Source organism: Aphanomyces invadans, assembly GCF_000520115.1.
Source record: "Aphanomyces invadans strain NJM9701 unplaced genomic scaffold supercont1.3, whole genome shotgun sequence".
Taxonomy (NCBI): Eukaryota; Oomycota; class Saprolegniomycetes; order Saprolegniales; family Verrucalvaceae; genus Aphanomyces; species Aphanomyces invadans.
In genome coordinates this window covers 1187365-1212334 of record NW_008580148.1, presented here as the reverse complement: position 1 = coordinate 1212334, position 24970 = coordinate 1187365, and the positions used below count along the sequence as shown (strand labels likewise).

The 24970-nt window shown below is 55.0% G+C and overlaps 10 protein-coding genes and 1 non-coding gene across 15 annotated transcripts; 5 read left to right on the top strand and 6 right to left on the bottom strand.

Annotated features, from left to right (window-relative positions):
- Window positions 1–2176: 2176 nt before the first annotated feature.
- H310_02060 (hypothetical protein) lies at window positions 2177–6175 on the bottom strand (the record flags this gene model as incomplete). Its single annotated transcript, XM_008865447.1, has 8 exons — window positions 2177–2408; window positions 2468–2586; window positions 2657–3289; window positions 4037–4276; window positions 4348–4936; window positions 4995–5377; window positions 5429–5940; window positions 5998–6175. The coding sequence occupies 8 exons, from the start codon at window positions 6173–6175 to the stop codon at window positions 2177–2179; spliced, it is 2886 nt and encodes a 961-aa protein (XP_008863669.1).
- Window positions 6176–6414: 239 nt separating this feature from the next.
- On the bottom strand, window positions 6415–6495 carry H310_02059. Its single transcript has one exon. It is a non-coding gene; the product is annotated as a tRNA-Ser (tRNA).
- Window positions 6496–6570: 75 nt separating this feature from the next.
- H310_02058 (hypothetical protein) lies at window positions 6571–8821 on the top strand. The gene is made up of 6 exons (XM_008865446.1): window positions 6571–6750; window positions 6813–7056; window positions 7108–7391; window positions 7456–7850; window positions 7893–8090; window positions 8145–8821. Exons 1-6 carry the CDS (start codon window positions 6582–6584, stop codon window positions 8769–8771), a joined length of 1917 nt encoding a protein of 638 aa, XP_008863668.1. The 5' UTR covers window positions 6571–6581; the 3' UTR covers window positions 8772–8821.
- Window positions 8822–10720: 1899 nt separating this feature from the next.
- H310_02057 (hypothetical protein) lies at window positions 10721–12061 on the bottom strand. Its single transcript, XM_008865445.1, has 5 exons — window positions 11556–12061; window positions 11442–11503; window positions 11318–11395; window positions 11191–11251; window positions 10721–11141 (listed from the first exon to the last, which is right to left on the bottom strand). Exons 1-5 carry the CDS (start codon window positions 12025–12027, stop codon window positions 10807–10809), a joined length of 1008 nt encoding a protein of 335 aa, XP_008863667.1. The 5' UTR covers window positions 12028–12061; the 3' UTR covers window positions 10721–10806.
- Window positions 12062–12181: 120 nt separating this feature from the next.
- On the top strand, window positions 12182–14907 carry H310_02056. Of its 2 annotated transcripts, none has more exons than XM_008865443.1 (7): window positions 12182–12868; window positions 12921–12967; window positions 13015–13212; window positions 13271–13465; window positions 13515–13547; window positions 13604–13732; window positions 13808–14907. In XM_008865443.1, exons 1-7 carry the CDS (start codon window positions 12673–12675, stop codon window positions 14732–14734), a joined length of 1725 nt encoding a protein of 574 aa, XP_008863665.1. In that variant the 5' UTR covers window positions 12182–12672; the 3' UTR covers window positions 14735–14907. The 2 variants fall into 2 exon arrangements, with proteins under 2 accessions (XP_008863665.1, XP_008863666.1); XM_008865444.1 differs by having other exon boundaries at window positions 12921–13088; window positions 13142–13212.
- A 536-nt stretch (window positions 14908–15443) lies between these two features.
- On the top strand, window positions 15444–15951 carry H310_02055 (hypothetical protein). The gene is made up of 2 exons (XM_008865442.1): window positions 15444–15617; window positions 15669–15951. The coding sequence occupies exons 1-2, from the start codon at window positions 15476–15478 to the stop codon at window positions 15788–15790; spliced, it is 264 nt and encodes an 87-aa protein (XP_008863664.1). The 5' UTR covers window positions 15444–15475; the 3' UTR covers window positions 15791–15951.
- Window positions 15643–17355, bottom strand: H310_02054 (hypothetical protein; the record flags this gene model as incomplete). Of its 4 annotated transcripts, XM_008865438.1 has the most annotated exons (8): window positions 15643–16014; window positions 16065–16192; window positions 16242–16369; window positions 16423–16786; window positions 16842–16944; window positions 16997–17039; window positions 17101–17217; window positions 17277–17355. In XM_008865438.1, coding segments are annotated over 8 exons (1154 nt in total), but the record flags the coding sequence as incomplete, so codon positions are not given. The 4 variants fall into 4 exon arrangements, with proteins under 4 accessions (XP_008863660.1, XP_008863663.1, XP_008863661.1 ...); XM_008865441.1 differs by having other exon boundaries at window positions 16065–16369; XM_008865439.1 differs by having other exon boundaries at window positions 15643–16192.
- Window positions 17356–17732: 377 nt separating this feature from the next.
- On the top strand, window positions 17733–21054 carry H310_02053 (hypothetical protein). The gene is made up of 15 exons (XM_008865437.1): window positions 17733–17967; window positions 18015–18329; window positions 18377–18436; window positions 18478–18546; window positions 18601–18687; window positions 18735–18916; window positions 19009–19274; window positions 19320–19463; window positions 19506–19640; window positions 19700–19884; window positions 19959–20086; window positions 20142–20205; window positions 20256–20335; window positions 20393–20475; window positions 20540–21054. Exons 1-15 carry the CDS (start codon window positions 17749–17751, stop codon window positions 20755–20757), a joined length of 2235 nt encoding a protein of 744 aa, XP_008863659.1. The 5' UTR covers window positions 17733–17748; the 3' UTR covers window positions 20758–21054.
- A 353-nt stretch (window positions 21055–21407) lies between these two features.
- On the top strand, window positions 21408–22276 carry H310_02052 (hypothetical protein; the record flags this gene model as incomplete). The annotated part of the gene is made up of 3 exons (XM_008865436.1): window positions 21408–21924; window positions 21985–22118; window positions 22175–22276. The coding sequence occupies 3 exons, from the start codon at window positions 21408–21410 to the stop codon at window positions 22274–22276; spliced, it is 753 nt and encodes a 250-aa protein (XP_008863658.1).
- A 30-nt stretch (window positions 22277–22306) lies between these two features.
- On the bottom strand, window positions 22307–22972 carry H310_02051 (hypothetical protein; the record flags this gene model as incomplete). The annotated part of the gene is made up of 1 exon (XM_008865435.1): window positions 22307–22972. The coding sequence occupies one exon, from the start codon at window positions 22970–22972 to the stop codon at window positions 22307–22309; it is 666 nt and encodes a 221-aa protein (XP_008863657.1).
- Window positions 22973–23683: 711 nt separating this feature from the next.
- On the bottom strand, window positions 23684–24714 carry H310_02050 (hypothetical protein; the record flags this gene model as incomplete). Its single annotated transcript, XM_008865434.1, has 4 exons — window positions 23684–24067; window positions 24119–24510; window positions 24553–24624; window positions 24678–24714. The coding sequence occupies 4 exons, from the start codon at window positions 24712–24714 to the stop codon at window positions 23684–23686; spliced, it is 885 nt and encodes a 294-aa protein (XP_008863656.1).
- Window positions 24715–24970: the final 256 nt, after the last annotated feature.

Sequence of the window (24970 nt, the reverse complement as noted above, 5' to 3'; positions counted from 1 at the left end):
TTTCCGCTCTAGTTCAAGCAGGTGGTCGTAGAGTTGGCACAACTCGCGCTTCGCCACAAGAAGGCGGTACTTGAGCTGGACTATCGCGCTGGCGAGTCTCACGGGCATGACAAACCAGCTCCACTTTGTCCCGACGCTGCGTTCGTGCCACGTTTGAAAGGCATGGGCCAACGTGTGGACTCGGCGCTTGACCAGTGTTAGAAGCAGGGTCAGCGCACCCATCACGTGGCTCTTACGGCGCACGAGGAGCCCTAGCTCGGCCTTGGACCTCTTTCGGCTTGCAAGCAGAGGAATGCCCCGCTGTCGGTGAGTTGCGATGCGGTGCCAGGCAAGAAGCGTGGCTCGCTGGCAGAAAAACTTCGCTGCTTGTGAATGTCTCGCTAGGTTTATACTGACCACCACCTTTGCTCGACACGCTTGCTGGCGCTCGCAATAGCGTCTCCAACGGTGCAAGCAGTGGCCGACATGTTCTCGCCGCATTGCCTTGCTCGACTGGACAAATGCACACCATCTACCGACAGAGGTCTCTGTGAAAAGTCAAGACGAAGGCGGCGTGTCTGACCTGGTCCACGCGGCGGTCTCTTGGCTTCGCTCGTCGTGAAAATGATGCAGCCACGTGAGTGCGCTCTTCCATCCATCGGCGGCCAGTCGATGCGACTGTCGTAGCCACTGGTTAAAATGGCGTTGAATCGATGCTCGTGACAGCATCTTTAACACCATCGAGAGTCGTCGACAACGTTGTTTGACTTGCAGATGCTTCATCGCGTCGACGTGGTTGGCATTCCGTACACGTTGACATTGGTGGATGACGGTCTTCCAACGGTGCCACTGCACCTTGCATGCTAGCCGCATCAGGATTTCCTCGCCGCGCTGGCGGGAGCGTCGGCGCTTCTCAGTCACAGTTCGCCATGCCGACAAGCACACGTGGGTTGAAAGAGTCCCGACCGATCGAGCGAGGCTGTGGCGTTGGTGCAATTCAATCCTCCGCAGCTGATGGAGTCGGCGGCGCAGGACTGTTGTACTCCACGTCGTGTAAGCCAGGTGTAATCGGTTCCTGTCGTGGTGGGAGGTTTGCGCGAGGACCTTCCAAGCATGCCACGTCCGAAGACGGTGTGCGCGTTGGTAATCAGCACGTACGGCCGCCACTTTTGTCTCTCGAAGGGCTTGTTGCTGCTGCCATTGGCTCGACCATCGCGTGAATGCTGCGCGCACCAACTCTTGCTCAAGACGCCTCTGCGTGTGTGCTTGTACGACCTGCGTTTTCCTCCACCGAAACAAACACCACTTGCGCCAACCCTCCACGACTTGGCAGCGTCGGTGGAAGGCCAGGCGGTCTTGAACTCGTCGTTCTCGGTGATTGAGCGCCGCAACTTGCCTGCGCCACGTCTGGAACAACCGACCGACGTAGTGCCGCCAGCTCATGTCATAGCATCGGCAGGCTGTCCGAAGGAGATGTCTTGTCCATGCAGTGCGCCACCTCGTCACGTCTTTCTTGTGCGCATGGGCGGCGGGAGCGTATCTGCGCAAAGTCCATTGGATGTGTTGGGTATACCGAGACGCAGCGAGATAAAAGCGCCATGCGGTGAGCCCAGAGGTTAGCTTTCGCGTCGCAGCTCGTCGGAGCACACGACCGAGTGTCTACGATAGCTTGAGTGTCTTGGACGAGTCAACCTGCGTGTTCGGACCTGGGCTCGGACTCGGTTGAAACGTGTGGCTGTGCGCCATTTTGCCCAAACACGACGCAACCACCGCCACGTGGATGTGCCATTCAATTGTGCGAGGGCCATAAGCATGGCATGGATGCTAACCAGCAGTTAGTCCATGTCACTGCAGCAGTTGAGCTTACGCTTTCCATCGTGTGAGGGCTTGCACTGTGCGTCGTCGAGCTAGTTGGCCCAAGAAGTGGCGCAAAATGAGCCGACGACGTTGGCGCAGCTGCACGTAGAGTCGCCAAGTGATGATAGCATGCCTTGAAGTTCTAGACACGACCAGGATGCGTCAACAATGCACAAGAAGCCGTCACGAGCTGCGGCATATCGCTCACAGCTCTGGGAGTCCAATAGCAAGACCGACCTCGCTTGTACAAATTGATACACTTCCGACAAAGCCTTCCATACACACCACGACTGATGGAGAGCTAGTGATCGCCGCCTGTGGAGCAGTCGATTCAGCATACTCAACTGGCGCAATCGGCGGCGCCAGTGCTCCATAGCAAGTCGACATATTCGACGATGAAGTCGGCTTTCCAGACCGAGTACAGCCATCCGAGCACGGTGGCGACTGTCAATAACGCGTCGCCAGGTTCTCCAAGCTCGTTCAAGCCGCAAGTTCTGCCAGCGTTGCCACTGAATGGCCATGGCACGACCTCTGGCCATTTCGTCGGTCCAGCGATGCCACCATCGTCGAGTCTAGATCACGTGCATGACTTGAGATGTTGCGGTCATTCGATCACGGCGCCAGCACGTACCCGAGAATGTACGATGCGGCGTTCCAAGTTGTCATGGCAGCGTTGGTTGATGACTGCGTGCCATCGAAGCAGGTCGAACGCACGACGAACTCGGTGTCTTGATTTGGCAGCAAGAATACCTTCAACACGACCAACGGCATTCGTGATGGTATCGATCGCAGCCTGGCGACGGTGTCGGCGATCCCTTACCACACGTTTCCACTCACCGACCACCTTGACGAGCTGCCGTAGACACCGTTTTGACGTGGCGATTGCAACGACCATGCTAGCAGTGCCTTTCGATTCAGTCCACAATGTCTTCCATTGCCCAAACACGACCAGCACTGCTCGAACTTGTTGGAGCAAGGTGCAGCTGGTGTCGTAGCAGCTCGTAACCTGTGCTTCCATCAATGCATGCGTTTCTGCGATGTGGGCAGCTGCTTGGAATTCGTAGTGCGACTGCACGCGCGCTTCTAGCGTAAGCGCGCGCCATCGTGACAGCGCAGTCCGCAGTTGTGCCGCGGTAAGTTGGTCTTGTTGACGAGTCCAGACGCGGTGAATGGAGGTTGCTGCTTTGATCGCATGGGCGTTCGCATAGCCATTGAGTGCTTCTTGTACGAGGGCACTGCCACGTGGACATGTCCATAGCGACAGCCCCGTCAATGTGTTGCAGACATAGTACGAGCTTGCATCGCGACTCCAGTGCACCTGCCACAAACTCGAGCTGTTCACAACCTGGTACCAGTGATGCCACCACTGTCGAATGCATCGAGTTTGCATCGCTTTCGCCAGGGCCATGAGGGCGGCTTGCTTTTGGGAGGCATGAACAAGAGCTTGAGTCGACTGTTGCCATGCCACCCAAGTCGACTTTAACTGAACCATCGAGTACCATGTATTTAGCCACAATACAGCACGTCGACGGCGCCACCGCAAAAACGCCGGGCGCACAAAACCTTCTCGGATTCGCACTCGATGAACTCGGTGCAACGCAAAGCGAGTGGCCTTTCGACAGTGGACAAATACCTTCCATGTCGAGATGGCATGTCGTCTGGATGCGCGTTCCTGTCGTTTGTCGTTGTGATCCAAAAAACACGCAATCTGCAGTTGGTATCGACAGGTCATGGAAAACAGTTTCCACTTTGCCACTGCAGCGTGAAGGGATGTCCTAGCTCGGTGCTGAAGGAGGCGCCGCCACCACCGCCCAAATTCGTCTGTACGGGACCTTTGCGATGCATGGCGATGGGTGACCGCCCTCCAGTTTGTCCAACACATCCGTTGCCGCCTGTGCGCTGAGCGACGCAGCAAAGCGCCAAGGACATGCGCGACCATACTTCGGTAGCTATGCGCTGTCTTGTCCACAATTCGAGCAACGCTTGTTTGGACATACCACGCATGAAAACCCCGGAACGTTCTAGTGCGGCAACAACGGCCAAAGTGCTTCAAACAGCGCGTCAGCACCGCAGCGTGGTGGCAAGAGGCTCGCCAGATCTTCCAGGCCGGTCGAAGGTGATTCAGCTTTGTGCATAAGTGGGAAAGATGGTGCACTGTTGCCGCAACATGTTTTTTCTGTTGAGTGTGTCGATGCCAAACCTGAAACGATGCTGCAGTTTGCTTGCGGCGGTGGCGCTGGAGCCACTGCCTTAACAGCGTGTAGGCTAGGGCGAGGCGCCGTTGACTGCTTTCATGGTGCAGCGCAGCGTCACGAAGCGATGAATCACGTGACTCGTTCGTTTTGCAACGCCACTGCCGAAAGCCCTGCTGTAAAATGTCCCATGTTTGCCTGCGGTGTTGAGCAGCTTGGGCAAGTCTCGCCAGTGCCTTGACTCGACGCTACAACCAACAATGTTAGCAAAGCTGACCTCGCCGCCGTGCAAGGACAGAGCTCCAGCTTCCTCACATACTTGTTGGGTGGCTCGGCGGTCCTCGAAGGTTTGAAGACGCCACGTAGCAAACGATCGCGCGCAGTGTCGCTGCCACAGATGCCACAGAGTTACGTAAAGGGCCTTCATCATGGCGGCCATGTTGGCACTTTTGAGGCTAGTGTTCACAGCATGCACTTGATGGAACCAATACGCCTTGCGCAAGGTGACGAGTGCCTTTGCAAGGATATGGCGCCGAAGGACGTGACCAAGGCGCTTTGTTGCAGCATTTTGCAGTTGCCGCAAGGCAACCAATTTCCGCCACAACGCTACGGCTCTTGCAGTCAACCGTTGTTTGCGGCGACTGTCCCCAGACATAAGTAGAGTGTGGATTGCCCAGTGGGCAACCCACGTTGTCCACGCGGCGGAGAGAGACTTGGTAGCTGTACGTCGCATCAACGTGTGGAGACTGTTGCTTCTAGCTCGTTTGGTGTCGAAGTGGGCAAAGATCACCATGTAAACTGTTCGAGTAGTCCGCTTCCAAGACTTCCACACCACACAATTCAGTGTCGCTAAACGGGCACTGTGTTGGTACCATGTCCACCATGCACGTTGTACCTGTGCCTTGCGCCTACCAATGCACACGGATACACTCAGTGGCGGTAAATGCAATGCATGGACAATCCCACCGCAAGCGAAGCACGCCACGCAAGACTACCGAGCACGATCGCCGGTGAAACGCGCTCCATCGCCACTGCATCCATCTAGAACGGAGTTGTCGGGCTTGTCGATGCTTCCAAATCCGTCGGAATTGAGCTCGAACGTCCTTCGCATCGTCGACTGTCTGGCGCCACACTTTCAAAATCGACAGAACGACATGGCGCTGCCGTTCTTTGGCCCATGACATGGTCACCGTTCGTAGGTGCTGCGACGTCTCCACACAACGGGCAAAATCTGTCCAGACCTTCCATGCGCACAGGATATGTCGACGTCGATGGACTTGTACGAGTGTTGCCAGGCATAGAAGTCGACGAGAGCGCCATGTACTGACGTCATTCCAAATTTGAAATGCCTACAGATAGAAGCGTAGGCATGGCATCACGTCATCCTGGCATTACCCTACCTGACGACATTGCGCTCGTTGGTGCGACTTGCCGACCGCTCGGAGGGTCGCCAACAAATACCCCGCCATTGCAACTTTGACCACATCCACAGATGCACGTTTGATGTCGTGCTGCACTCGAGCCTCGTCACTTGGCCAGATTGGCATCGGTTCCAGCTGCACCATGGAGCCCAAGTCAGCAGGGTCCCCAGGTTCATCGATGTGTAAGCTGTGCTTGCCATTGACTTCGATGTCGTACAGAATATCATCGACGTTGCGATCTCGGTCGAGAAACGTCGGCATGGCGATTATCGTATGAGGTTGGTTGGCCGACTGGCCAAGGCGAGCCACGGCAAATTCAGCCGCACGAGCATGGGCTGACTTGGGCGCCACCGGCAGTAGGTAGATGCTTTCGTTGAGCAGTCGAAGGAATGCATTCTGCTCGGCTTCTTCCGGGTATTTCCGCCACGCCAAAAAAACGAGCGCCTCGACAAACTGCGTCACATCCAGTCGACGACACGAATGGCCACGAGCTAAACACGTTAATGCGGTCAATGCGCGATACCGATTGAATGCATTGGACAGCGTACCTTGCGCGTACGCCAAGTCGACATCTACCAACCCAAACCATGATGTCAAGAGGTTGGGTGCGTCCATCGTGAGCCGTCGGAAATTCGAGTTGGACACCCGGTGGGTCGCAACATCTGCATACACATGAAAAACATGCTTGACAATGACCTCATCGTCTTCAGAAAATGCCGCGGGCATTGGCATGTCGACACCACTTCCACCGACCACCCCAGCGGTGTCGAAGAAAACAACAACGCGTAGAATCGAAGCTTATACCTCGAAACGTTCGCCCAAGAAGTGAGGATCTCAATTCGTCCCTCAGTGCATGCGACAAAGGAGCGCCCCGACAACAACATCACCAACAGAACGGCCATCCCATCGCCCCCCAAATGCTGGGATGGCTTGAACGAGGTGGATGCTCCAAATGGGTAAAAGATCGTCAGCTGTGAGATTCGAACTCACGCGGGTTGCCCCATTAACTTAGCAGGCTAACGCCTTAACCACTCGGCCAAGCTGACTTTATATTTAGTCTAACATTTTAACATACCAATCATAATAATTTGTCGGCGAAACTGTGGCCGGTTACTCGTCACCGAGGCGACCAATGCTTCCTGCCGACGTCGATCCACGGCTTCAAAAGTATTGCGTCGTGGATGGATGTCGCCTTCATTTGAAAATCCATCGCGTTGCCATGTCCGACGAGCTCCTGGACGTCGCCATGAATGCTGTGCGAAGGAATACGAACATCTACTCGCTTACTTTGAGCCACTTGGGTGAGTGACCTTCCACTTGCCTGTGTCGTGATTAGACTTACCTAAACGATGGTTGTGTGCAGGGTGTGGCCCCAAGATGGCTGTCGTCGTCGCAGACATGCTCGAGCACGCATCGAGCTTGACATCGTGTGACCTGAGCGGCAACGCTATCGGGTCGCACGGATCCAAGTGCTTGTCCATGTCGTTGCATGCCAACACAACACTTCGACGCATGTCGCTTCGTCAGTGCAGCCTCGGCACGGACGGCATTGTCGACTGGGTGTCTTTCGTTCAGCGGGGTCGCAACACCGTCCTCGACACTCTCGAGTGCGTTTGGAAATAGACGACTGGATTACCCATGTACAATGATCGTTGTAGCTTGTCTTGCAATCGGATAGACGACGAAGGGGCGGCGCTCTTGGCCTCTGCACTGCAGCAGCTCAAGTTTCATCCTTCACCAACACGACATTGGCACTTCAACCTTGTTGGCAACGCAATCACGGACGCAGGGGTCGCGCAGTTGGCCGTTGCGATGGAAAAGTGCACGATGGTGACAACGATGAATGTTGCTACTTCCAAGGCGTACGAAATTGAGCGACCAGAGCGAATCGTGTTTATTGAGCACTGCGCCCGCCGCAATGTTCGTCGTATTGGCCATCACGGTATGCTTCCTTCCCACGTCACGAAACGAAACTCACGGACGGAGGCGTGGCATGACCTGTGTAGTGGTCGAGGAATCAATTCGCGCCATGTCGCAATCCGAGCGCAGTGCCGAAGTCACTCGCCTGGAACAGGTTCAGCTACGTGAAGTCGATTGCGTCAGTCTCGGCCATGCCCTGCGTCGAACCCACGCGACCACCCACCTCATCCTTCGGAATAATGCACTCACGTTGGCCGGGCTCCGCCTCCTAGCTCCAAGTTTGTCCTTATCCAAGTCCCTCTTCAGCTTAACAATTGTGGACAATAACGTCGGTGGCGACGGCTTCTTTGCTCTCCTCATGGCGCTTCGAAACAACGCGGCACCCCTGCCGCTTCGTGAGCTGCATATCTTCAACTCGACAGCGACACACCCCTTGTGGCCGAGGCGTCTCAATGCTCACATCTATCATACATTTGTCCAGGTTAGTGTACATGACTTGTACACGTGAATGACGTTCGGCTAGGGAAGTACACGGCTGACTGCATTAACCCTGGCGAACTGCGGCCTCCACGACGCCGACGTCGCGGCTCTCGTGGCTGGGATTGCATGGGGCTGCACAGTTGAGCGCCTGAACCTCGCTCGCAACCACATGACAGACCACGTACTACCAGTGTTCCAAGTGCTATTACAACGGTGCATGGCATTACAAAGTCTCGATGTGGTGCGTGTGGAAGTCGCAATCACATCGTTCCTGAGCCTGTCGAATCTTTACCAGGGCGGGAATCAATGCACGTTAAGTGGGGCGGTCGATCTAGTTCAAGCAACGGTGGTCCATCCGCGACTCGATACGCTTCGATTGGGTCGGTTTCCGTGCTTGGACGACTCAATTTTTCGCATTCAAGGTCTCGTACAAATGACCGACCGTCTACGGGTCCTGGAAATGAGTGGACGACACGAGCATTCCAAGTACGCATTGATCATGACGGCAATTCGCGCCCGCCTGGCGTCGAACAACCGTCAGTCCCTTAAGCATCCCACGCCCCCCATTGTGTTTCTTTCAGTCACAGGTGGTCGAGATGCCACAACTACTACCAACATCCATGAGCACCACCACGTTCGGTGGTGCCGCTTGCAATACGTCGGACGTCAAGTCGCACGGGATACGATTACATGGCAGCTGAGGCCCGCTACGATCTTGTCCATGGCGGAACGACTGTGCATGCAGCGCCACGACGCCAACGCGACGCTGGTCTTGGAAGGCATTGCCATGACTGCCCACGACTGGAACGTGTCGTTCGTGTGGGACCAAGCGGTTGAGGCACTGGCCATGCACCTCTGCGACATCAACGTCCTCCTCGTGTACGAATGGCTGTGGATGACTCGAGAGGACGTTCGGTTTTGAATAAAATGTATCGATCCACGAGCCATGACGGGAAGTGTCATGAATTGCAACCACCAAAACTGTCGGCGGCGCTCCGTATGAACCTTCACACGGCAATGCAGTGCACTTTGTACTTGCACCTTTGGACGTTGTCACGGCAGCGGGCACCATCGCCTTGGGTTGGTGAACCTGGCGACGCATTGCGGCATGTGCCTCACTGCAGCAACACTCTGACCTGTTGCATGAGGTGCTACTGCCTGTGAGTGTCCACCCTCGTCATGGACTCCCCTGTGTCCTGTCAAGTGCACACAGCAATTCAATACAACATTTCGACGTGTGCCATCGGCTACATTGCTCCACCCGCGACAACAATTCAGGCCGGGCCGGAACCGTGGATTGCCTGACACGCATCAACTTGGATTTACTGGCGAAGATGATGTGGTTTCCACTCTGGGAGCCTTGCGTGTTCTGGCAGTGCCGTCCCTGTCGTGCCAATCAGAAGGTGCGGACTGCGCCAACGTGCTGAGCACCCTCCACGAAAACTTCTTCCTCACGTGTCGGTCGATCGAAGACCGTGACCGTTCTACTCTGGACGGTAGCAATGCGCCGGCGGAACTCGGCGCGTGGCGGTGCTTTTGGTACAGTTTGCTGCCAGTGGGTTTGTCCTAGGCGCGTTAAACTTCCTGGTGCGTCTTCGAACACCAATGTTGTCGCCTTTTATCTCTATTGTGTCATGGCCATGCAGTCTTCTCGTGGGTGGCCTCTCCGACACCTTTCGTTGCTGTTGGTTCTTTCTTGCGATGGGATGGTTAGCTTATGGAGCAGCGTGTGTGGTACTATTTGGTGTGGACGAATGGCACTGGGCAAATGGAATTGCCGTCGTTGCAACGATCGTGGCATTTGTCGGGACAACTGCAGTGACCATGACTTGCGAGGTGTGGGCTGTTCAACTTGCACACTACCAATCGTTTATCCAACGAGGTCGAGTCCAAGCCAGTGCATTTGCAGTACGGTTCGCGTTCACTGCCGTCGCAGCCCAAGTTTTGGGATGGCTGTCCCCGATGCCACCATCATCACTGGTTGTGGGCTCACAAATTCCGTAAGCCCAGGCTAGTGTCGTGGTCATTTCTATTGCGTGTGGGCTGGCTACCGTTGCCGTCTTGCAACTAAGCGGTCGGCGAAAGCTCACATCAAACTCCGAGTCACCGTTGTCGTCGCTGTCATTCCGTCAATGCTTCTTCCACAGTCCGCTCACGTGGAGGTTGACGGCGTTCGTCTTCTGCCACACCATGACTTGGCCCCTTCCACACCCCCCCTCTTTGACGCGATCCGCCCCAGCCATACATCCTACGTGAAGCCACTGTCGACAACCTAAGTCAATGTCTGGTTGTGCTCCTCATCGGCCTCTACGCCCGACAAACGTCGTGGAGATGGATGGAAGCTATCGCTACAGCATGGCTAGTTGCAATCGCCACCGTTTACAATTCGCTTGCAGGGTCTCGTCCGTTCTTATGGACAGCGTTGTTGTCGCCTGCAATGGTGTTTCGTTAGGGGAGCCCGATATCTTGCGCGGGGTTTTGGCCGCAGAAATGGCAGACACTGGAACCAAAGGTAACACGGTGGCCGTGTTGGATGCGTCGGCGGCCTTGAGTGTCCCGTTCGGTGTCGCGCTTCAATGTGCCATGGCCTCTGCAGCTGCTTCCATCCGCCGCGACAACCATTGCCAGTCTTCGCTGTCCCTCAAGTTCTTGGTCTGCGGGATTCCCCCGTGTGATTTCGCTGGCATTCCTCGTTCTCCTCCCGACTCTGAAGCAGCACGTGCACGTCCTCAAGCATCAAGTCTATTGCGGCACTGGCGACGTTGCAATTGCTGTCGTCGCGACGCTCGTTTGTGTATTCAACGTCGTGCTAATTGCCGTGCCCTCCTAATCCTGGCCCTAGAGTTTGCATCCTGCCGTCCATGTTCCCCCCTATGCTTCATGGAAGCGCCTTGTCCGGTGCACCGCTATTAGTTGTCAAGGCGAAGTAGCCGACAATGCACTTAACGATGGTCTACCTATCGCTTGACTTGATCTCGTTGGAGGAACGGTTGGTGGTGCTGGATGCCGCCTGCTAACGTGTCGTAGTCGAGCATGTGTTGGTAGTACGCGGCATCGACAGTGTGGCTGTCGTCGGTCAGCAGTCTACTACGGGCGAGGAGTTCGTCGTCGGCGGCAATGTCCGGCACGTCCAAGTGGTGTGTTGCAAAGGTATGTCGCGCACTCCAAAAGAATACGTAGACCGTCACCCATTCAGGATAAACAAAGGTCGCCAGCGCCAGGCCAAGCCGTACAATTTGCTCGATGGCGCCGTCGTTGTCGTCGTAGAAGATTTTGGCACACGGTTCGTCGCCTACCACGGTCGTGAAAGTGCCTGGCTTTGACCCTGGAGGAGTTCGTACCAACGACATACGTTATGTACAGGTCGTAGGACAATTGCAGGACCGAGCTGATCATGTTTGTCTACGGAAGATATCAACGTGTGATGACGTGGGTTGCAAATGAATGGCGACAACGCGAGGTACATACCACAACGAGCCACCACAATTGGTGGTACGTGTGGTCGAGTTCGACGTGATGTGAGATGAGTGTTTGGCGCAAATGCCTCTACAATTTACGCCTCAACGCCTCGAACATGCGAGCGTTGCAACACCTGCATGGTCGAAGCAAGCTTGATTTCCTTGAGGACAATGCCGCCGGCCGCCGCAAAGCTCACTGCCCACTCGACGCTGTCAGCATGTGGAGACGAATATGCACACGACAGTACCGGCCAATGTGGACGACGCCAGCGACATGACTAACCAAGACGCGTGATGACAGTCGACGTATGGGTCATTCAGCATGATGATGACGTCGACAGTCATGAGGACGGCCACGGCGACGAGCAGCGGCACGAGCAGACCGAACACGAGCGACTTCTTGCTCGAGAATTCGCATGCCATCTGCCCATAGAGCCAACACGAGATGGACACTTGAATCCCTCGACAGTACTTGGCAGCGATCATCAACTTGGGTTCGTCGACCCATGCACACCGCAGCAGGACGCACGTCATTTCGAGTGCCGCCAGCACAATGAGGGCCATGTGTGGTCGGTACTGCGACAAGTTGAGGCAGGCAGGAAGCATGGTATAGATTGCATAAAGGCAAAAGACGACCGTGCCGAGAGATAGAGTGCCCAGCACGACGCCGCGGAGGCACATCCATGTGTAGCTCGCGTCGCTGGTGCAGTACGGCAGCATCGCTGTCGCTGTCGGTCCAATTTTCACTTTTTGCAGTTGCAAGGTCAATTTTATTTCCAAATCATTTTCCTCCTACACTGAACTACATATTAAATGAACAAATTTTCCGACGAATCATTCGATCGTGTCCTTTCGGAATATTTCGAGATCTTCCTCGCCAAGCAACCGCCAACGACGCCGAACCCAGAGCATCAAGTACACACTTAGCAACGCCACCAAAGTACACGCCTGATGTACCTCCAGTGACGCGCAACGCACTCATCCTTGTGTTGGCTGCAGTAAACTTCAAGAATTACAACTTGAGATGTGACCGGACAACGTTGATGGCGCACGTCTAAAGTGGCTTCATTGATTTGAGCAACGCAATACGCAAAGAATCCCTGCTACCACAATAACAAAGACTTGCGAACACAGTGCTTGAGAAAGCAATGAGCAGAGTTCCTGGACCAAGCCACTTTTGGCGCCGACGACGCACTCAAGCTGTTCCCACCTTTTTTGCCGGTGTCCTCGGGGTGTGCCATACACTAAACTTTGAAAGGCAAAATAGTGTGGATAGTGTCCAATCAGGTTTCATCTACGTTTAACACTATTTCACGTGATATAAACATTATCCGGACATGACTTTCGTTCACTTGGCCAACAGGCATGGAAGTTGGAGGCAATGTGGCGGTGGAGGAGGCGGCGACGACCCGTGTGATTTTGCACCTAGATTTGGATTGCTTCTATGCACAAGTAGAGCACGAGCGTCTTGGCATTCCACACTCAGAGCCTCTTGCGGTACAGCAGTGGGGAAGCTTGCTCGCTGTGAATTACGCAGCGCGTCCATTTGGTGTCGCGCGGAGTACGTCGCTGCGATCGCTGCACGTGGCGCTCATGGTTTCTGATGGGAATAGGTGAGAACATTGGTGACGCGCGCAAGAAGTGTCCGTCGATCCACCTGGTATGCATCTGCTTCGGCTCCAGAGTTCTCAAACTTGGTTGGTCCAGCCTCATGTGGAGACCCTTGGAGAAGGCTCCGAAGTGGCGCCTAACCGGACGAAACAAAAAGCTATTCTAAGGAGGTATCGCGCAGCGAGCCGGCAAGTCTTCCAAGTGATTGCATTGCACGCACCAGTCTACGAGAAGGCCAGCATCGATGAAGTGTACATGGACGTAACCCTACAGTGCCTCGATCGCCTCGAGTCGGTTCGTGGCTAGCCGTCCGCCCGTGGTTTTTTCTCAACGGTGATGTGGACTTGTGTAGGGCGTGTCGGATGGTTTGTCGATCGGGGCTACCCACGTGTTTGGCGTCGAGGACGGGCCATTTCCGTCAACGAGGCAGGAGAAGTTGCTTTGCATCGGGGCAGAAATTGCTCAAGAAATTCGAGACGACATCCAACACACGCTGCACTTTACCACGTCGGTGGGCATTGCGACCAACAAATTGCTGGCGAAACTGGTAAACGTGAGCTTGTCGTGCCTCCATCGCCCTCATGCATCACCTCCAGGCATCACCACAACACAAACCAGACGGCCAAACGGTTCGTGCGCGGAATCGATTGCACACAAATGCGACGAATTGTCTTGTTCATGATAGATGATCCCGCCGCGGTCTGTCCACTCGTTTATGCATTCGTTTCGGGTCGATAAAATCCGAGGTTTGGGCGGCAAACTCGGCAAGCGCCTGCTTGCCATGGCAACGCCCGCTTCTCAGCACACAGAAGAGGTTCGTACGACCAAAACTACCCATGCCCCCGTTCCTTCCATTACGACGGTCCACTCCATCGAGTCCGACAAGTAGGTAGCGCCCAAGGATGAAGGCAGCAGCAAGCCCAAGGTCACGGCTGGCGCGATCATCGACGAATACGGGCTGCCGGGGCTACAAAAGGCGTTTGGTGTAGACACTGGGCGGCACATCTTCACGTTGTGCATGGGCAACGATGGAAATGATCCGGTGAACATGAAGAAGGTATTGCTGGCGCAGCTCAACTCGGTCAAGAGTTTTGAGCAGCGCACGGGGTACTTAACGAGTGAGTCCATGTTCCACTACTGGCTACGCATTCTGTGCGAGGAGATGGTGTGGCGCTTTGACGAAGAGCAGGAAGAGAACCAGCGCATCCCGACGCAGTTTACGCTCTCGTGTGACCGCAGCGACCGCCAGAAGAAACTAACTCGCCACTTTGCCGTCCCGACCACAGTCGATGCTACCACGTTTTACGCTGCTGCATCCAGTCAAATCACCGACGTCTCGACTATCTTGCCCTGTGCGCACGTCGTCCTGTCCGCCAAAGACTTTGTGTCCACTGTGAACCCGTCCGTCAAAATTACTCATTTTTTCAAAGAAACCAACACGCTGATGAAGAACCGCGTTGGCCCCGTTGGCCAAGTTGATGATGGAGCAGAGCATGGCGGTGGTGGCAATGCCATCCCATCTGTGCCGCTCAAGCCTTCACGAGCGAAACTTGGCAAGGCACCAGCCGCTTTGTCCATTATGCAATTCTTCGCGAAAGAGCCGACGCCAGACGCGGCGTCGAATCAAGGCAGTGTGCATGGACATAACGGGTTCTTTTGCACAGAGTGCAACAAATTCGTGCAAACGACTGCTCGAGAGCACGCAGACCATCACCTAGCGCTGGCACTGAGCTCGCAATGGAACGACGACGACGAACGGCCCGTGAAAAAGCGATCGAAGCAAGGGCCAATGGATTTTTTTCTAAGAAAAGTATGATGCGGGATGGGTGTGCCATGTCGACCCGAGTACGCACAAGTGAACAAAAGTTTGACGAAGGCACGTGGTGGCAAGGGGCATGACCACGACTGTACATCCACCGCGAGAAGGTCGCCATGTGCAGAGTAATGGATCGATAGCTCTGAGATAACAGTCGACATTCGCCAAAGCCATTGAGTGCCGTTTGACGATTGCTGCAAGCAGCCTTGAGATACGTTAGGGTAGTAAATGGTGATGCCGCTATGACAACTGCAAAACCTCAGCGAAGGGAGGCAACTGCTGCGCAGTCACGACCTGCGTGAGTTATCCGAAGCCTCCCACGGCGATGCTCGACTACTATCTCAACGACGAGTTCATGGTCGCTGCTTCTACTACACACAATATCGCGTTTTCACCGCCACGTCGTGCCTCGCTGCAGTTCGTTTAGCGTCGCATCGGTGTCGCACTGAGTGAACAGGAAGACGAACAACTGCATGCGCAAACCAACACCTGAGACGTCTATGCGCATGAAAATGTCCAGTCAGGCTTTATACCGCCGAGGATAGCTAACCAGGCGCATACTGCAGCTGCTGGGGTCCATGGACGGGCCAGGGGGCTTCCTTTAGGTAGCTGTACCTTGACCGCCAGCGAGATCATGGGGTTGTCACTCGTGGCCGAGGTTGGAACCTGGCGGACGGATTATATTATACAGGAAAATCCAGTTTCACAGGTTCTGCTATTTCATCGTCGCCTTCGCACGACATGAAGATCCGCGTCAAGCGCATCCACGGAGTGGCAACGTGGTCCTGGGGTGTCAAGAACGAGGGGTGCTGCATCATCTGCCAGAACCCATTCGAAGCATGTTGCCCTGAATGTACTGTTCCCGGAGACGGCTGTCCTCCAGGTAGGTTGCAATGCCTTCTCACTTCTTGGAGTGAATGGGTCGAACAAATAGTGTTTGGGCGATGCGAGCACGCTCTACACATGCATTGCTTGGTCAAGTGGCTCGAGTCGCTTAAAGATGCACAACACAAATGTCCGCTGTGCCGGGAAGAGTGGAAGTTTCGCGAAGCATAATGGTATGGTGGTATTCTTAGCGGTCTCGGGGACTATGGTTTCGAAAAGCGGTCCACCTTGGTCGTGCGCAAGTGATACAATTTGCGCATGGGTAAGAACTCGGCCACAAATTGATTCACGTCGATGTCGCCATTCGTAAAACGTGCCGCAATGTCCTCGGATGCTTCGTCTGCTTCGTCCGCCGCTTTCGACACACGTGCCACCAACAAGTCCGGTTGAAAGTGCTGCATCCTCCATACAATTCAACTCCTTCACGTCAAATGCACACACGTACCACCAACACTTGATGCTGTTGGTTTTGCTTAGCTTGCAACGCCTCTTGTGCCACGTGAAGTTGTTGCTTCAATTCTTGGACGGCGTCTTGTAGCGGCTCCAGTTGTGCCTCGTACGCCAAATTCGACTCTACGTCCCACGTCAGCACATTATCCGAGGCACGACCAAGGCGATGCACCTGCTAAATCTTTGTTGCCCTTCACCAAGTCATCGTACAGCTTCATGAAGTTGACCACGTTGTCCATGTTCTTGATGTAGGCTTTCAGCGTAGCCCGGTCCGTCACGAGCTTTTCCAACTGGTTTACACTATCGACAGACTCAGCCACAGATTTTGCCACGAGAAATGCTTTGACACGTACGAGAGCGCTTCGAGCTCGGGAAACACCGCGGGTATGGCAGGCGACTGAGTTTGGCGCGCTGCGTCTTGCTGGGACGGCATCTTTCCCCTCGAAGACGACGCGTAAGGCGCTGGGTATTGATAACTGGCCGTCATCTGCGCCGCCGACGACGATGGGGGATACGGGGTGTACGAGGCCGACGGTGGAGGCTGTGATTGCTGCTGCTGAGGGAACGGTTGGAGGTATGATGGAGTCAACGGTGACGCCGTCGACGGGCCAGGATAGATCGGAGTTGTCGACGAAGCGGGATTTACAGATAGACTGGCGCCACCACGGCCAATGGCAGCAGGTGGGCTGCGCTGAAACTCGTTCACAATATCCACCACTAGTAGTAGCCCAGTCGAGGTCAACATGAACATGAACAACGTGCTACTACGTACCGATTCTGCCAATGTCGGCATGGGCACTCCAATTCACCAAGTCCATGTGCCCCACGACGCGGCATTGAGAGTCCAACCAACTGTGCTGCACTCGCGACGTTGTCTTCAATCACCCCACTGTGAGTGCACCGCAGGAACGCAAGATTCGCTCTCACCTGGATCATAGGACCTTGCATAGGGAATTCGTCCGGCAATGTTCTGCGTGCATGATGATAAGGAAAACGTGGTGGAGAAGGGTACAATAAACAGGACACAGTACATTCGCAAAGTGAGGGTGCGGGAATCCACAAGTCGAACGACAACGTCGAAGATCGACTGCTGATGGTTGATGGCTTGACCTCCCGCACGTACCAAGCTAGAGATTTGTCGTCCTCTCCTACGTAGTCACATGGATATATTATGCGCTTGCAGACTCTCCCTCCATGGTGATCGTACAAGCGTTGTAACTCGGACACGGCGCTCGTGTTGGCGGCGGGCGCCGGCTTGGACGTCGGCTTCCCAAACCAGGACATTTTGAACTGCAGTCGGCGGGGCTGCAGAAATTCGTATGATTGGTTAAAATAATCTAGTGAAAATTCTTCTGATTGGTGAAAACAATTTGTACAAATTCATGTCAGCCAACATTCCGTTAGTTGTGACATGCACCCGTGTGTCAAGGATTCAGCGCTTCACCACTCCACGCATTTGTCACCTCTGGCGCTGACACGAACCTTATGCGGCCATAACAATGCGAGGGCTCACTTTAATGGGAATCGCGAACCGACCTGCAACACGTTTGGAGAATTCTGGCGATGCGCCAAGGCCTCCAAGTGACGGAGTTGTTCACATGACTGATTTTAGCCAATCGTGACTAGATATGTTTTAGCCAATCGAATACGAGAATCGACCTGGTAGAGATCTTGGCAATATGATGCGGTGGACTGCCGCGGTGGTCGCCGTGCTGGCGGCATGCAGTGTATGCGTGTCAAAAGCAGCCAGCACAGTGTCCGAACGATTTCACGATGCAATTCAGATTTTGCAATCCGGCGACACCGCCACGGCCGAGAACCTGCTGCTTCGACTGAGCAAAGTGGCGCCGGATGATGTTGACGTGCACTTAGCGTTAGGCGCCATGCATCAGCTCGAGGTATTCACACTTGCTTATGCGGATATGAGTCCACTAAGCCATGACAGGGCGACGTGGAATCCGCAACAAAATACTACAACACTGTGCTCGCCCTGGACCCAGCGAACGACGCAGTTCATGCCAACCTCGCGTGTCTCTATTATTCGGCTGGCTTCCCTTCCCGAGCAATCGAGCATTTCAAAGCCAGCGTCGCCACCAATCCTTCGAAAGCACAAGGAATGGCACACATGATCGCGTTGGCACATCACAGCATCGGCGACGACGTCGCAGCCATCGCATTGTTTGATCTTGCTTTGCCGCTCCACGACAACAACGCGCATTTTCATTTCGATTTTGCAGTGTCTCTTCAAGACGAGGGGCTTGTACGTTTGGGCGTTGCAGGTATGTCGTGGCTTACACACTTACACAGGCCATGCGAGCCAATGAAGAGTACAACCGAGCCCTCGCCACAGACCCCGATTTCCCAGAGGTTGGACGCCAGATACGCACGTTTTTCACGGGGAGCTGTAGGCATGGCTAAATATTGCCACGCTGCATTTGCGCCATGGTAGCTACTCGTCAGCCCTTCGAAACTTTGAGGTACCATGGCAATTCACTGTCACGATATGTCATCGATGCTGTGATGCGCCATAGCGCGCGTTGCGATGCACCAGGATATCCCCGACCTTGTCACTGCAAATTGCCATCAATTACGGCGTGGCGTTGGAAGCTAACGGACAAGTTGTTTGGTTTGCAGAATTGCGTGAAGTTTGATTGGGGCTCCATAGGCCATGGCAGCGTTGGCGCAGTTCAAAACGGCCAGAAGTCTGGTTGAATCGATGGAACACGTCGAAGCGATAGACTTGTTTGAGCACACGACGCGAACGAGACGAGCGATTGCTTTGTGGGTCGACTACGAAGCGACATGGGACGCATTTATCGATGCGACCATTTCACGTCAGTTGAACAGGCACGTTGTCTTCGTCACATTCGCGTGAAGTGGCCATGCGGGCTTCGCACCGTATTCTTCCACTAGGTGCCTGACCTGGCTGGACATTGTAGGGGCGCAGTGAGCTCGTTGGTACCGTTTTCAAGCCTCCTGGTGGATCTGCCGCCGCCCCTCCGCAAACGCATCGCCGAAGCGTACGCCTCGACCCCGCCACGATCGCCCCCTCTTGACCTCGACCGACGGTCCAACACGTCTCGCGTGCACGTGGGGTACTTGTCGTTCGACTTCAACAACCACCCGACGGCCCATCTCATGGAAGGGCTTTTTGTTCACCACAACACGTCGGCATTTGAGGTGTCTGCCTGGAGCTACGGCAAAGGTAGTTGCTTCCGTGTACGACGTGTGGCTCAAGTCATTCACATAGACGACGGCAGTGCGTACCGGCAGTCGATTCCGTCGCTCACCGAGCACTTTGTGGACGTGGTGCTCATGGGAACCAACGACGCCGCTGCCGCCATCGAACGCGCGAGAGTCGAAATTCTTGTCGACGCGCAAGGCCATACCCTCGGTATGCTGTCCCGTCCCATGCTGTCTGTCACGGCTATCGTAGGCCAAAGGCATGCCATCGTCGCCGCTCAACCAGCCCCGATCATCGTCAATTTTCTGGTGTACCCTGGCACGTTGGGGGCGAAATATGTCGACTACTTAGTTTCTGACGTCCACGTAACACCAGCAGAGCATGCAGGTCAGTCATGGTTCGATTTGGTCCAAGAGATGTGATCATGACGATGGATGGACGAGCAGAACACTACACGGAGCGCCTCATGCTGCTGCCACAGTCGTACCAAGTCAACTACTACGCGACGTACGGTGCCGTCCACGACCCCACTCCACGGCCCCTGTTCAAGCGCTTTGCGTTTGCCAACTTTAACAAACTCGACAAGATCGAGCCGCAGGTGTTTGGCGTGTGGATGGCGGTCATGCGGCGAGTACGTCGGTACTTCATGGAATATCGTGGTATGCACATCGAATGGAGGACCGATCGTGGTGTTTTGGCGTTTAGGTGCCGTTCAGCGAGCTCTGGTTGCTGCACCCGACGTCGTCCAACACACGCAACCTCATTGTCGCCAACATTGTGCGCGAAGCGGCGCAACACGGCATCGCTGCCTCGCGCATTCGCTTCCTTCCTCGGTACTTGGCTCCCCAGACGGCATTATTGCCTACCATGTCTGACTTCTGCAACCAGTGTGTCGAAAGCCGACCACTTGCGCAGACAACGCCATGCTGACTTGTTCCTCGACACGTTCGTGGTACGGTCTGCCTTTGTGCACGTCGTGGCGTACTAAATCCCGCTGTGCAGTACGGTGCCCATTCCACCGCGACAGACGCGCTGGCCGGGTCGCTGCCGGTGCTGACATTGGCAGGATCGTCGTTCCCCAGGTTCGGACACTCCGAGATGACGGCCATGCCTTGATGAGGCATTCGCGGTGTGTGTAGTCGAGTAGGCGTGTCGCTGCTGCAAAATGCCAACATGCCATGGCTCGTGGTGCACACCGCCAAGGAATTTGAAGACCTGGCAGGTTTGTGTCGCTTCGAACCAACATCGCCCCGCGACAATGTGATTGATCCTCCATACCCCTGCAGTGAGACTGGCGACACAGCGGCATGCCCTCCGACATATCGTGGACACTCTCGACACACTTGGACCTTCGACTGGGGTGACCGAAATGCTTCCTCTCTTTCGCACGGACGAGTACACCCTCGATCTCGAGCGGATGTATCGAATGTCCGTCGAAGCTCGCCAACACCTTTCGTCGCGACATCACCTCGTCCTCCCCCGACGACATGGACCAACTAACTGATGTACTTGGTTCCAACTTTGACCAAACTGTTCAGTACGTACGTGGTCCCCTCCAAGCCCACCACACCAACGAGTTCACCGACTTGGAAACCGAGTGGCATCCATGGCATGACCTGTTTCAAACTTGCAAACAACAACCTTTGGTGTTGCAACGATATAGTGGCATGGCCGACGCACAATGTGTCGTAGGCGTGCTACTGGCGTTTACATTCTAGTGAACTTGATCGAATGATGTCGACAGCTTACATGGTCCAAACCAAGGAGGATGGTAAGAACTCCACACAAAAAGCGTTCTTCGATATACCCAACTCCGCCCTTTGCTCCTTCCCGCATTGCTGCGGCAAGGCGCACCCAGACAGACCTGCCCGCGACGACCATGAGCTTGTCGCCGCATCGAGGATTTGGGAATGCTGTGCATTGTTGAGTCGACAGAATGGAAGGGGGACACTCGACCGCCAGTGGTTGCAATCGATAGTGACCTGGCCAATAAGGACGTTCTGTCATTAAAGTTAGGTACTATTTTCAATCAATATCGAAGAAATCCCTGCTTTGGTCATTTTCAGTAGTGCCCGTAGCGTTTAGGGGAATTAGTAGTGACATCCCCGAAAACGGCCGACGCAATGATCTTTTCGACTTGCCCGATCGCACAAGATGAGCACGGCCAGCGAAGTGTTTGCGACGATGGACGCTGCTGTGCGTGAAGCAGGGGCGTCGCTAGTGGACAAAGTCAAGGGAACGATTAAGTTTGACGTGACGGGCGCGGGACAGTGGCTGATTCAAGTTAAGACAACTCCGTCTGGAGTGTCCAAGGCGACTGCGGACGATAAGGCCGATGTGACGATCACCATCTCGGAGTCCAACTTTTTGCTTCTCATTGCGGAGAAACTTAACCCACAAGCTGCATTCATGCAGGGCAAGATCAAACTTAAGGGAAACATGGGACTCGCGTCCAAGTTGGCTGCAGTGATTGCCGCGTACAAGCAAAAGGCAGCGTCGTCCGGATCGGCTCCAGCGGCCGCAGCATCTGTCCCCGCGACCCCAACTAGCAGCGCTCAACCGAAATTGCGATCGGCTTTGCTTTTCGCGTCCATTGGTGAAGCCATCAAGACGAAGGGCCCGGAACTGGTGTCTAAGGTTAAAGGCACGATTCAGTTCGTCATCACTCCTGGTAACCCACTCCATTTTCGACGGAACGCCAGCACAGACACCCACACTCGAACAATGCTAGGGGGCGCGTGGCATGTTGACCTCAAGAACGGCACAGGCTCGATCGAAGCCACTTCGAAACCTGCGGATATCACGATCACGACCGCTGACGACGACTTCATGGCGATTGCCGAAGGCAAATTGAACGCCCAACAAGTACGTTCTTCCCCCTTGGACCGATGCACGAGTGTTCACTTGGAATTGTCGTACAGGCGTTCATGAAAGGCAAACTCAAGGTGAAAGGCAACATGGGCCTTGCGATGAAGCTGCCTGTCGTGATCGAAGCGGCCAAGGCCCCGCGATCGAAGTTGTAGATGAAGAGATATCTCTGTGCCGCTGGCATGCTACGAAACCGCTGTTGAAACAAGTCGTGCATGTGGCATCCATTTGTAGACTACCTCATGGGATCTGCCGACCATGGCGTCCCTGTAGAGCACTCCAGAAAGGAACGCGAGGCGGATGATTTCAGTGAGTCTACTACTGTGGGTCAGTTCTAAATTACAGTCCTTGCTGTTTCGCTCGCCATACCGACAGGGGCCTCGAGCAGAGCCATGCCAAAGTCTACATCTAACAGGCGACATGGCCCTTACAAGCAGTCCACCACGCCCCATGCGAAGACGCAAAACATGTCGAACCACGCATTTAGGACGAGGTAACGTTGGCCTTGGACCCGCGCTTCTTGTATTGCACGGTCTCCCAGCCATCGTCGTTGGCCGTGGGGTCCTCGACGGATGGAGCAGCATCTTGAGACGCGGCCTTTGCGGCGGCCGCAGCCGCCTTTTTCTTTTCCTTTTTCGTGCTGCTGGTGTCGAGCTTGGACGACAGGTCCGTCGTGGCAGGGCTCGACTTTTTGTTACCCTTGGCCTTGCTGTCCTCTTCGCTGTCTTCCAACATGTTCGCCGCAAACTTCTTCTTCTTGGCGGCCTTCTTCTTGGCATTGCGCTTACGGTTCGCCTCGGCACGCGCGGCTTCTTCGTCGTCCGTATCGGGGAAATCACCGACAAATGCATTCAAGTCCAGTTCTTTCTCGGCTTCGGCAGCAACCGGTTGGGGCGCCGCAGGCTTGGGGTTGACGGCAGCTGCTTCCTCCTTTTCCTTCTTCTTCTTCAGCTTCTTGGGAAGCTCGGGGGCCTTCTTCTTGACGACCTTGGCATCTTCCTTCTTGGAAGCGTTGCTGCCACCTGGTGCCATGGCATAGTACGCACCAACGCCCGCGGCCACGGCCACTCCTGCAAGGATCACGGCGGGTTGGGTCAAGATGTCGGCCATGTTGTGTAGTTTGTGGTGTGTGGCGTCAATACAAAAGTGAAAAATTCAACGCCTCATGCAATACGGGTTTACAAGGGAAATCTTTTTTATCAACCATGTTCAATTTAGCTTGAAGTTTGTATGTATCATGCTTGATCAGGAATAAAAACTTCTCAGTTTTTTTACTTTAGCCCCCGCCGGATATATATATGCACACGTGTAGGGGCGATCCCCGGACACGTGGACTCTCTGTGCGCCGCTCCTCCAGCGACCGACGGCCGCGGAAGGTTGCGTGTGAAAGCAGCAGTGATGGCGGAGCCAATTAGGATAAACATCTGAGGCATCCGACAAAGGTTACACGTAGGTGTTCTTCAGTGCCATCAACGCATCATCCTAGCGATGTTGTCGGAATCCACCGTTTGGTTCCCATGCATTATGCAATCGATATCGTCGACAATACGACGTATTTGCTACTAAACGATCATTGCAACTGCCTCAGCAGCATCCCACCTTGCTTCCCACCGTTCCATTCGTGCTTGGATGTCGGCCATCTCCACCTTCATCCGCTCCGCCTCACGTTCCAGCATCTCGACCTTCGTTCTGGCTGTCGCGGCATCCTGCTTGAGCTGGTCGACTTCATGTTGGAGGATTTCCTTCTCATTTGCCGCAACGTCGAGGTCCCGTTCCAACCCTTGAATCCTCGCGACAACGTACGGCGTGATTCCGTTGTAGTTGATGGACAACGTGCCATCGCCGTCAGCATGCACCAAGTGCGGCCAGATCAATTGCACTTCCTGGGCAATGAATCCGGCTTGGACGCCCAGTTCTTTACTTCGTCGTTTCCACTCGTACTCGACCTAGACACGACAAGAATTCGTTAAACAACTACTCGCGAACGAGCTGCACACCGGTCGCAACGCGTCAAACTCGGCTCGGGTCACAGCAATGTCGTGAATGGCCTGCTTGAGCCGCGCATCCGAGTACTGATCGAGAACTTGAACGTGAGCAGTGCCAGCGCAGTAAATGTCCCCGCCAACGCCAATACCCCCCGTGACTTGCAGCGCGCCTGTGGAGGCCGTCGTAGCTGTCGCGGAATTCGACAGCACAACAGTGCCAGCAGCACTAAGACCGCCGGCGGTCAGGGTCAAGTCGCCCGTAGTAAGCACGAGGTTTCCTTGGGATAACGTCGTCAGACCATCCCCTCGAATGCTAAACACACTCGTCGACGACGACACGAGCGTGTCGAAAAGATAGAACCCAGTTCCAGCTAATGTTGCTGTAGCTGCTGTCAGCACTGGGCCTGTTCGAGACGTGCTTGAAGCTGTCACAGCAAGCCCAGTACCCGCCGGTGTCGATTGAGAGATGCTCGCGCCACCATCCGACACGACAAGTCCACCAGCCGTCACAGTTGCGCCTCCGTTGGTCACAGTGAGTCCACCCGCCGAGATGGTCGCCCCCACCGTCGACACGACCAAGCCGCCAGCAGCAATCGTGGCCCCGCCATTCACGATGGACAGCCCGCCTTGGCGAATCGTGGTCAAACCGTCGCCCTGGATGTCAAACACGGACGTCGACGTGCCACTGAGCGCCTTGAACAAGAAGAACCCTGAGCCCGCGGCCGTGGCAGACACCGCTTTCAAGACAGTGCCTGTGTAGCTCGTGCTCGATGCAGTCACGGTCGACGCGGACAAAGTCGTGGACGTCGTCGTGAGAGCCGCGCCGCCGTCGGACACGGTCAAGCCTCCCGCGGACACGGTGGC

Excerpts from the sequence above, each read along its gene's own strand:
- H310_02058 (XM_008865446.1), top strand. The coding sequence starts at position 6,582 with ATGCTTCCTGCCGACGTCGATCCACGGCTTCAAAAGTATTGCGTCGTG. Across the intron at positions 6,751-6,812 it reads GCTTACTTTGAGCCACTTGG|GGTGTGGCCCCAAGATGGCT; the intron begins GTGAGTGACCTT and ends GGTTGTGTGCAG. Across the intron at positions 8,091-8,144 it reads CATTACAAAGTCTCGATGTG|GGCGGGAATCAATGCACGTT; the intron begins GTGCGTGTGGAA and ends AATCTTTACCAG.
- H310_02057 (XM_008865445.1), bottom strand. The coding sequence starts at position 12,027 with ATGCTGCCGTACTGCACCAGCGACGCGAGCTACACATGGATGTGCCTC. Across the intron at positions 11,504-11,555 it reads GGCGTCGTCCACATTGGCCG|TGAGCTTTGCGGCGGCCGGC; the intron begins GTACTGTCGTGT and ends TCGAGTGGGCAG. Across the intron at positions 11,396-11,441 it reads AGCTTGCTTCGACCATGCAG|AGGCATTTGCGCCAAACACT; the intron begins GTGTTGCAACGC and ends CGTAAATTGTAG.
- H310_02056 (XM_008865443.1), top strand. The coding sequence starts at position 12,673 with ATGGAAGTTGGAGGCAATGTGGCGGTGGAGGAGGCGGCGACGACCCGT. Across the intron at positions 13,548-13,603 it reads ACAAACCAGACGGCCAAACG|ATGATCCCGCCGCGGTCTGT; the intron begins GTTCGTGCGCGG and ends TGTTCATGATAG. Across the intron at positions 13,733-13,807 it reads CTTCTCAGCACACAGAAGAG|GTAGCGCCCAAGGATGAAGG; the intron begins GTTCGTACGACC and ends TCCGACAAGTAG.
- H310_02055 (XM_008865442.1), top strand. The coding sequence starts at position 15,476 with ATGAAGATCCGCGTCAAGCGCATCCACGGAGTGGCAACGTGGTCCTGG. Across the intron at positions 15,618-15,668 it reads CGGAGACGGCTGTCCTCCAG|TGTTTGGGCGATGCGAGCAC; the intron begins GTAGGTTGCAAT and ends TCGAACAAATAG.
- H310_02053 (XM_008865437.1), top strand. The coding sequence starts at position 17,749 with ATGATGCGGTGGACTGCCGCGGTGGTCGCCGTGCTGGCGGCATGCAGT. Across the intron at positions 17,968-18,014 it reads GCGCCATGCATCAGCTCGAG|GGCGACGTGGAATCCGCAAC; the intron begins GTATTCACACTT and ends AAGCCATGACAG. Across the intron at positions 18,688-18,734 it reads CGTTGGAAGCTAACGGACAA|GCCATGGCAGCGTTGGCGCA; the intron begins GTTGTTTGGTTT and ends GGGGCTCCATAG.